General features: G+C 34.9%; 1 protein-coding gene and 1 long non-coding RNA gene across 2 annotated transcripts; one reads left to right on the top strand and one right to left on the bottom strand.

Moving 5' to 3' along the window:
• Positions 1-493: 493 nt before the first annotated feature.
• Positions 494-2,763, bottom strand: LOC135111034 (uncharacterized). The gene is made up of 2 exons (XR_010273534.1): positions 2,483-2,763; positions 494-1,707 (listed from the first exon to the last, which is right to left on the bottom strand). It is a non-coding gene; the product is annotated as an uncharacterized LOC135111034 (long non-coding RNA).
• Positions 2,764-2,959: 196 nt separating this feature from the next.
• LOC135111033 (nucleoporin SEH1-like) lies at positions 2,960-10,645 on the top strand. Its single transcript, XM_064023938.1, has 7 exons — positions 2,960-3,249; positions 5,000-5,156; positions 5,611-5,750; positions 6,177-6,289; positions 6,516-6,749; positions 7,377-7,537; positions 9,623-10,645. The coding sequence occupies exons 1-7, from the start codon at positions 3,139-3,141 to the stop codon at positions 9,805-9,807; spliced, it is 1,101 nt and encodes a 366-aa protein (XP_063880008.1). The 5' UTR covers positions 2,960-3,138; the 3' UTR covers positions 9,808-10,645.
• The last annotated feature ends 674 nt before the right edge of the window (positions 10,646-11,319 follow it).

Here is an 11,319-nt window from a genome sequence, read left to right on the forward strand (position 1 = left end):
CTCTCTTTTGATATCACCTTACTGGAACATTCTTTCACCAGCTTTTCATAAAAAATGGATGTGACTGCATTCAGCCACTGCGCAAAGAGAAAAGGAAAGAAAGCACATCCGACGCGATAGTGTGGCGCCATCCTTAACGTGAGACTAAGATATGGCTGAATGAAACCAATGACATTTACTTTTCACTAGAATAACGAAACAGAATACCACGTCACGTGCATTACAACTACAGAGTTGACAACTTCAAGCTAACGATAGCCCATGTGAGTAACACAGAAATTACACTTGAAAAAATTATTACAATTACAATAATTACTTTCAGAAGTCTTAGAGTATAGTTACAATTAATTTTACATTTGAAAAAAAAAAAAAGTCTTGTGGCACTATAAGATATGAGTGAAGCCTTTGGCTGAGGTCTCTTTAGTCAAGACAGTAGACCAAGTAGCTGTAAGTTTACCGAATAAAATATTACGATACTACGAACTATTCATACTTGTGGTGAGAACATTGAAATATTGCATCGATCCACACAACATAAGAGGCATTATGCTCGCTAAGAGTTATGGGTCTTGTTTAGAGAGTACTCCAGCGACATAGAGGTTTGATGGCTTATCGATGTTATGGACTTGCTCTTTACCTATATTTGGCATTATGTACTAGATGCACGTGCAAAACAATGAGGATTCGGACCTTCTGGAATATGGTATAGTAATGGTCATTGGTCGAGTAACATATCACTCTGTTTTGCGTTTTTCCTCAGTCTTATATTCCCTGATCTGCCCACAATATCCTTAATTAAAAGACTTGGTAGATCCCTTCATCAACAGAGCCCTATATTTCTGAATCTCTGGTCCCACTGCATGACTTCAATTAAAAACATGAACACTTACTAGTGCCCCGAGGAGATGAAATGACGTCTTTGACAATGCCCTTTACAAAATCGAGGTATTACTATCAGGACAATAATGAGTTGGGACTTGAATCTCCAGAGTCCAGAGTGGGTAGCCCAACCATCGGGCCAGGTGGCGCACCTCCCGGAAGTCGTGATGTTGATCAGGTATGGAGTGTGCGCCCCGTGGTTATGTGTGCATGAGGACATTACTAAATACGCGAGTTATATCTGGGTCATACCGATGCCTGTTTTCTTTTTTCTTTTTTTTTTTTTTTTCAATTTCACAGTATCAACAGTTTTAACATTCTTGTCTTTGTGACAAGTTTTACAGTTGATTTTCTCAACTAGTCTACTGCGTTGTGTGCGATCTTACAACATATGGCTCGCTGCTATGCATACGTACATATTTCCCAGTAGCGACCCAAGCAGTGTCTCTAATTCTTCAATACTTTGGTAGAAAGTCTGCAATTTATATCTACCCTCCTCTGTTTCTCACCTCTCAGCTCTATTCTATAATTACTCTGGCATTTTTTGGAACTTTTGTTTCCAGTTTACTTAAAAATTTTATTTCTAAAGGAGAAATGCATGGCACTTTTCCATTTCAGGAAAAAAGATAAAAAAAATGATGCAACTGACAAGTGGAGGATATCACAGTATATTATACGCCATGGGAGATTAGACTGATCCAAGTGAAAATTCCTTACCAGAGGGTGGGTGCTTGCATGACAACTCGATGAGGCCACCACATACGGCTGACGATTCGAGAGTAGGTGTGCCCATCCATCAATGCAGAGAGAGCGCAGTCAGGTCAACCTCTGAGGGAACGAACGTGTTTGGGTAAGGAATTGCACTGCCTGGTTCTTATTTGCTTGTCTCCTATGGCTACCTTTTTATTCAGATATTGTCGCAACAACACCAAAGTAATATTTTTAAATGGATGAGTATTTTGGAGAGGCAAGGTAAATGGGAGATGAGAGACATGAACTGATGAATAAGATTTATCACTTTAAGAAAGTAAATCTCAGAGGAAAGCAAAAGTTTAAAACATAGAAGTGGGAAAATTAGTTGAAGAAAAGACATGAGATGCAATGGAAAAAAAAAATATATGTAATTATTAAAAATGAGGGATCAATTAAGGAACATAGTGGTATGGAAAGGGAAGGAAAAGGGAAAGGCGTGTTTTCAGAAAGTATCATGATGTTACAACAAGAGGAGCGGAAGGATTTGTGAAGAAAATGCAGATCTGAATATATATATATATATATATATATATATATATATATATATATATATATATATATATATATATATATATATATATATATATATATATATATATATATATATATATATATATATATATAATCTGACTAAACTTTCAGATTAAAGTATACATGACTATATAAAAAGGCGTATGGGTGCAGAATAGTATAGAATCTAGAGAAATTAAGAAAAAAATGTGAATATTGAGGTGGCAAAAACTTTGACATGTTATGTCACGTCTTGGTTTCGTTAACGGTGCTTAGATATCTAAAATACTGAGAAATGTTATGCGCATTATACATCCCATACACATCTTATATTGCTTACCTAATCGTATCATTTGGGAAGTAAGAAGAAAATTTTTTTATGATGGCCACACTCTCCAAACATTATTGTTGTATTGTCTCTACAAAGTTGTGCGAGAATTTGAAGATGGATGTATTTTTTTTTACCATCACTGCTTTATCAGGAGGGTCATTCCAGAAACTGATGACTCATATATAAATTGGTGGACTGGATGTATCAAGACCATTATAAACATGAAGTACATCACTTCTGACTATAGATTATTAAGTTGGGATATCTACGAACGTAGTCTTACATTTTTCCTCGTATTCCAAGTTGGCCAATTCTGCTTAGTCTTGTTTCCCTTCTCTGGACTCCTTCAATTGTCTTTAAATCTTTCTAAAGGCAGGGAAACCAGCACTGAACAACATATCCCAAAATCTGTCTGATCATGGATAAGTAACGTTCCTTGGCCGAGACAGTTCCTTGGCCGAGACCGTTCCTCAAGTGATCCTAATTTTGTTTACCCGCGGCGACCAACAAGGCTGTCTGTGGTATCTCTGCAAATATCAAGATAAGTGATGAGCGAATAAACAACCAAGACAAGAGTGAGTGAAAATCAGCGTTGACATAAAGGAGACAGCTTGGCAAGTCAATCCCAGCCAGAGGAGCGTTGGTAGCTCATCCAATTAGCAGAAATGTTTGTGGCCAAGAGTCTGAACGCCGAACACAAGGATCTTATTCACGATGTGGCCTTTGACTTCTATGGGCGACGCATGGCCACGTGTTCCAGTGACCAGAGTGTGAAGGTGCGTGAGTCTCATGTCCAAAGATTGCTTATGTTTCGTCGTCAAGTACAGGAACAACAAGCACGCTCCTTACCTTGTGTACGCGATAAATTTGCAGTTTCTAGCAATATACCTATTTTCTTTTTACCCTTTCCTCATAATCAACAAGATGAGAAAATAGTAAGTATAATATCAAGTAAAATAGCTTAGCTGTTTAGTATCCCACTGGTGTAAGCAGATCACACAAGCTTGCGTTATATATTTTTTTCTTCCATTTTGGGTCAATGTACCTTACAAATCGTTATTGGTATTTGAAAACCAGTGGAGGTAATATTGAGATAAAGCTAGCCTACTGTTTTCCTGACAAAACTTTTTTCTGGTAATTTTCGGCCTGTTTTGAATTAATCTGCATGTTTTTCCTGCAAATCATTAGGTTTTATTTTTCATCCCCCTGATCCCCCATCAAAAACTGATGTTTTGCAGCAAAAAGGAAAAACAGATTAATACAAAACTGACTAAAATCAAACGGAAAAAAAATAGTTGGAAATAAGTAACAGCAGTAACACTCACTGGCAATATGCCCTCCAAGAGGACTGGCTAGCACTTGCCTGTGGCTGCCAGCTGGCTGTCACCACCACCACCACTACCACTACCAAACCCAACCTAACAAAACTAATCTAACCTAACAAAATTAACCTAACCTAACTAAACTAACATAACCTAACCTAACCAAACTAACATAATCTAATAGAATTAACAACCTAACTAAACAAATCTAACCTAACCTAACCTAACTGGCAAGAAATAAAATGTGAAGTCATATGAAATATGAAGTTCACCTCCTATGGACCTTGCCTTAAGAACACTAACCTAAAATAACATAACTGGAGGCTTCATCCTCCTGGACCCCCATTAATGATACTAACTTAACCTAACTGGGGGTGCTTCTCCACCCCCCTTTGGACACCCACTTAAGAACTCTAACCTAACCTAAGAGGGTATCAGATTTTGCCTAGAGAGATGCCTTTATCTCTAAACAAAATTGCCAATATCTGCAAATCAGTTATTTCTTAGCTTTATGTTGGATGAAGATAACCAGCCAATGATATGGTGATTGGCTTGTGGAGGTGTGTGTGTTGAATTGACTTTAGTTGCTCTGTAGTGACAGAACAGTCATGCCATCCGACATCCACTCATGCTTTAAGTGATTATTTTAGTCTGATCAGTAAAGACTCAAAAGCTTCTTGCACATTTAGTGTTCTTTCAAGGATTAGATCCATAGCAATACAGCTTTTAATTGTAGGTTAGAGGGCTACTCAATTTTAGTTTAGTTGGAGGCAAATTTTCCTTGCCCACAAAATAGATGTGCCACAAGTCAACAGCACTTATATCACTGAATGCAATGCAACAATTTTACTTGATGTCATTCACCTGGAAAATTTCACATTCAGTGGAAGCTTTTAGGCCAATAGGAATTTTCTGTCAGTGGAACAACTCTTGGAGGACATTTAATTAATCTTAGACAAATAACATTCCTGTTAGTACTCCCTTTTCCCTTCTCCACCTCTCTTTCTTTCCTTTTTTTTATTATTATTATTTTCCCCCTTCCTTTTTCTCCATCCCCATGTATGGGAACTCTACTATTACTATACCCATTGATATACAGCTCTCTTCAAAGCTAATGAAGTAAAGTTAACCTAGACTGCTTACTTGTTCTGTTGGATGATATACCAGACTTTTTTAGTTTCTGCCAAGATTTTAAAAATTTCAGATTTGGGACCTTAATGAGGAGAGGGAGTGGGTGTGCACTGCCTCATGGAAGACTCACTGTGGGTCTGTGTGGAAGGTGACATGGGCTCACCCTGAATTTGGCCAAATCATTGCCACCTGCTCATTTGACCGCACAGCAGCCATTTGGGAGGAGAGTGGTAAGTGGCAACAATTACAGTATGCTAGAATTCTGGCAATAAGAATGAAAGGTATCCTCATAGTGTTTGAAAATATTTTGTACATATAATATGTTTTATAAGATAAGATGTGATTAAATGCTATATGCATACATGGACAGAGATCTTAGGGAGTATGAGGTTTGATGAATCCTATCTAATAATATATCCAATGTAATTAACCCTTTATAAATTATTTATACTATATTATTGGTGAAAGACCTACTTACTAAATGTAGATGAATATTTTCACATGTGTTAGTATGGTTTGAACTCCTTGCCTGCAGAAGAGAATGAGACCGTGTTGATGGTACCATTTATTTTATAGATAAGTGCCATTTATTCATAAAGAAATAGAGAAGCACCATAATCCCTTACAAGTTGAATTCTATCTTACATTAACTAGGGCTTCAGCTCATTTGTTTTACATCCACAGTGAGTGATTCTGGGCGTGGCATCCATAGCACCTGGATCAAGCGTGCAGGCTTAGTTGACTCACGTACTTCAGTAACAGACATTAAATTTGCTCCTAAGATTCAAGGTTTGCAGCTCGCCACGTGTTCAGCTGGTGGAGTGGTAAGTTACACACACACCCACACACACACACACACACACACACACACACACACACACACACACACACACACACACACACACACACACACACACACACACACACACACACACACACACCAAACATTTTACATTTAAGAATTATCCAGCAATAGAAATGCCAATAAAAATAAATTAATTAAAGAATGATATGAAAGACATTGGAACACTGAAAACCATAGACTTGGAAAACTTTCATAACACTCACTTCTCATAAGGAAATATGGCATGAATTTATCTGCATGTTCTTTTAATAGAGACAAGAGTATTCACATTCAAGCAAGGCTACATAGTGTAGTTCTAGAAATAAGGCTTTGCTAATTACAGGGCATTTACCCAGTTTAGAAAGAGCATTTATGAGAAAATAAAATTTGCTTCTTAAATGGACAGGTAAGGATATATGAAGCACCTGATGTGATGAATCTCAATCAGTGGTCGCCACAATATGAAATCAATTGTAAGCTGCAGTGCTCCTGTATCTCATGGAATCCTTCACCCTCCCGGTTAGTGTTAGAAAACTGGAGTTTTCATTACAGTCAATGTTGCATACATGTTTGCTCTTATTCTTACTCAAAGGAAAGTCATCCACACCTTAGAATGACATCTGAGTGGCATTCAGAATTATATTTTTGTATTATCCCATCTGTATTCCTTCTTTCATACCTTCTAATACTCATTCTTTTATTTAATTTGCCATCTAGTAATGTAATGAATCCCTCTCTTATTCAGGCTCCATGCACCGCTAATAGCTGTGGGAAGTGATGATCCCAATACATCTTCAGGACCAAAAGTGTTTATCTATGAGTTCTCAGCCAATACACACAAGTGGAACCGTGTTGACAGCCTGGTGTCAATAAGTGATCCAGTGCATGACTTGGCCTTTGCTCCAAACTTGGGCCGGTCCTACCACCTGTTGGGTATTGCCACCAAGGATGTAAGAGTAGTGACACTACGGCCTGTCAAGTAAGTAGCACCTAGGGAATAGGCAATAAGACAGTGATCAGCAGTTGGAAACTATTGATTTCCATGATAGTCAAAAAGTATCAGTATTAAGTGTTAGTATGCCATGTCTTGGTTAAAAAGTGGAAGAATTAACTTTGCAAAGTGCTCTTTTACATTTGGTGAGCTTTTTTTTTTTTTTTTTTATTATTATGTAGGAAAGACACTGGCCAAAGGCAACAAAAATCCAATAAAAAAAAATGCCCACTGAAATGCCAGTCCCACAGTGGGTCTTTGCTGCTCAGCAAAGTGGGTCAGCTGCTTAGAAGCAGCTGAATTAAATTTGGCAGTAGGTCTGAAGTGTGCAAAATGCATTTCATTAAAAAAAGCTTATATTGATTGAGGGGGAGAATATAATTATTTGAGAGTTGTGAAGATATCTGGATGTATGTGCTTGGATAGGTGTGTTGGTAAGAATCCTTAAACATTGATTTAAAGAAGTAAAGGAAATGCTTTGAGGATAGGGACCTTTCCAATGATGGAGTTATGGAGAATTATGAACAAAAAATGATTTCATCAGGGATTTATTACTGTAGGAGTCCTATTCATTAAAAGGTTTTGGAAATCTACAAACCTTGTATCTCTTTCCAGGCAAGAGTCAGCACAGAGCCAGGGCAATTCAATGTCCTTTGAGGTGCGTCAAGCTGGTCAGTTTGATGATCACAACTCCACTGTCTGGCGGGTCTCCTGGAATGCAACTGGAACTATTTTGGCCTCCTCTGGGGATGATGGATGTGTGCGCCTCTGGAAAGGTGAGTTACTGGCACAGTGTCATCCTCATCCTCTTTAGACACTTGTTTCTTGCAGTATTGGAAGCAGTCATAACTTCTTTTTGAAAAAAATAAATAAATAAATAGATAAAATAAGTAAATAAAATAAATAATATATATATATATATATATATATATATATATATATATATATATATATATATATATATATATATATATATATATATATATATATATATATTATTTGTGTATAATATTTTAGTTCAATCAACTGTCATTTTTTTATTCATAATACTGTCCTTCAAATATAAAAAAAAATATATATAATATGTAAATGAAATAACCAGGAACTTCCTGTTAAATGTATGTTCAGGTCCTTTAACTTTTTTTTTTATGTAGAAATAGTATTGGAGAGATGTCTTGAAACCTCTCTCTTCAAAGGGTTCAAGTCAGAAGCAGGCAGGTAATTCCAGAGTTTACTAGGAAAAAAGATGGAAGATTATGGATACTGGTTAACTCTTGCATTAGGGAGGTGGTACCAGTTGGGTCTAAAAAATACATGTAGTGACTAAATCATTGCAGTGGCAGTTTTATATATATATATATATATATATATATATATATATATATATATATATATATATATATATATATATATATATATATATATATATATATATATATATATATATATATATATATATATATATATATATATATATAAGAAAAAAAATACATCATCTACTGCAACTCCATGAATGAAATTATCTTCCTATGTTATGTTCCTTATTATTTAGTTTAATAAAATGATAAATTCATGAGCTTAGCAGTTGACAAAATCACCCAGAATTTTCTGTGTAGATTAAAATGTATTAAAATCAGATTACAGTTGAACTTCGGTTATTGAATGTTTCCCTTTCCGAACAACTCAGTTTAAAAAAAAAAATAATAATTTGTAAATGCTTCAGTTGCCATACCATAATTCGGTTTTTGAACATAGTTACTTGATTTCAAATACTACAAGACATAGCAAAGCCTGCTATTTATTACTAATTTATAGTTTCTATAAATATTTTCTTCGTTCTTATATATTTGGAGGAGAGACACAGAGGGTAAGATTAATTCAGTCTTTGAAATAAGTTAAATGTGATCCATTGTAGAAGTTGAAGAACCTTGATGTAAACAAACAAGGTTCGGCACTCAGGAGTAAACCCAAGCCTCCTTTGGTTTTCTCTATGTCCCACAACACTATCACTACTGCACAATTGCATTTTCCCAGTAACTTTTCCCAGCAGCAAGATGTCTAAGTGTTATGATCACCTTCATTTTAGCAGTGAGTGGATTGCTCCTCTCTGTGTCACTCTGTAAGGCTTCCCTCACTTGAATGCCTGCATGGTCTAAACAATATATTTTGATGAGTTCTGTGTCACTAAGTTAATTCAATACATCCTTTCTGGATAAAATATTTCAAAGCTGGAGATGTTGTGGAGTGGCCATCTTAGAAGTGGGAACTTCGGTCATTACCCACTAAGACATGGTGGATGGGTGTCAGAGAACAGATTAATCTATTTTACATTGATTCCTACGGGGAAAATAGTTTCGGTTTTCAGACATTTTAGATTTCAAACGGCATTCAAGGACTAATTAAGTTTGAAAATTGAGGTTCCACTGTATTTAAATTATTGAATTTAAACCATAAAAATTCTGGTTAAGACTGTATTGTATCTTTGTATTTGTAACATTTTTTCATTGGGTTCCAATTAACTTTTATTTATTTACTATTATTATTATTATTATTATTATTATTATTATTATTATTATTATTAATTAATTAATTAATTAATTAATTAATTGATTAATTAATTAATTAATTTATTTATTTATTTTATTTATTTATCTATTTATTTATTTATTTTATTATTATTATTTTTATTTTATTTTTTTTTCATCTTATTGTATCACTGTTCACTATTCATACAAGGAATTACACTTTTATTTCCAGATCTTATTGTGGACTATTTTTTTCCATTTCTTCCAATAACATGTAACTACATAATGTTTACTGCTTTTTTTTCATCACTGTAGCATCATTTTCTCTATTACCAGCAAACTACTTGGATATCTGGCGGTGCATCTCAACTATGCGTGGTGACACTGTAGAGAATGTAGCTGAGGCTGACAGCTCTGGAGGCTCAACACAGCAGATGGGGACAGCTTCCACCGGCCAGCACACGGCCAGATATTTCAAGCTTGCCCCCACTGCCCATCCAGCTCACTTACAATGGCATTGATGTGATTCTAGTATAGATTCTCTCTCTCTCTCTCTCTCTCTCTCTCTCTCTCTCTCTCTCTCTCTCTCTCTCTCTCTCTCTCTCTCTCTCTCTCTCTCTCTCTCTCTCTCTCTCTCTCTCTCTCTCTCTCTCTCTCTCTCTCTCTCTCTCTCTCTCTCTCTCTCTTCCCTAATTAGATAACCTCAGCCTCTTCTGTTTTGAAACTTTTGAATTATAGGAAGAGCATTATCAGTGTAAGCATGAGTGTGATTTTTTAAATTACCAAACATTTCAGTGTCAAACTGACAACATATTCAGTGGCTAGAAAAATATTCATTAAAATGCAGTAAGAGCAATATATGGATAGAAAAGCTAAGATCAAGTAGTATATAGAGAAACAAATAACAACATACTATTTAGTGTTAGTTGGTTAGTTAGTCTTGATATGTTGTGATATTAAGATGTATATTTCATCTTGAAATGTGGAATATCACACTTCTTTCTTTTTTTACAATGTAAGTTTGTCATTTAAATATTTGGTAATTTGAATAATCATGTTCATTCTTACATTAGCATTGCTTTTCTACTGAACCTGCAGTTCCCATACAACTATTTCCTCTCCATTTTATAACTTTCTGAAGTAATCATATTTTTATAATGAATACTTGAATAGCATTATGAACAAGAACGAAATGACATATTAAAGTAAAAATATGAGAAGTGTTTGTACATTCTTTAGACTTTAGGTATGGAAATTCGTATTCATAAACTTGTGAAAAATTACTTTTATGATTTTCCTGTCACAATTACTGTGTTATGCATGACTGAATATTGATTACAGCAGTTTTGCATGAATATTTTTCAGCATTTTGACTCTTACTCCAAATTGTGTTCTACAAATTAAACAGTTATCAAAACTTATTTTTAATTTAATATGATTTTTTAAATTTATTTTTAAGAAATGGCTTACAAGCAGATGAGAAAAATAATCAAAATATTTTTTAAACTGTAAGCCTGTTTTTATTTTATATTCTGCTTGATCCATTGATATTGATTAGTATTAGATAAACCAAAGAATGTAAGGAACTGAATCATAGCGAGGTATCTAATAACATAAGAACTTTGCAAATACGAGTAAGCTGCATAAACTTGTGTTTCATGGCTAGCTACCATCAGATATTGATGCTGACAGTAGTGAATCTAAGTGCTATAGCACCTCATATGATCAAAATCATTAAATCTGTGGCAGAAAATTTTGAAAAGAGATTGTAAAATTCTAAGGTAATATATATTGATCTAATTTTCCCCTGCATTATCAAGCAAAAAATATCAGTATGTATGTCAAATTGCAAATATGAAATGCAATGTTATGAGAATTCCAAAACTAATTTCAGGCAGCAATATAACATTTTAAATAGCCAAAAAAATGAAGAATTTTGTCACAGGAAAGCTAAGCAGTAAATTTTGCATTTTTCGTTTTATCTCCAAGAGGAAAACTCCCTTTTATCTTTCCTCTCATTGCGATCACAGTTC

The sequence above is a fragment of the Scylla paramamosain genome, chromosome 21, assembly GCF_035594125.1.
Source record: "Scylla paramamosain isolate STU-SP2022 chromosome 21, ASM3559412v1, whole genome shotgun sequence".
NCBI lineage: Eukaryota > Metazoa > Arthropoda > Malacostraca > Decapoda > Portunidae > Scylla > Scylla paramamosain.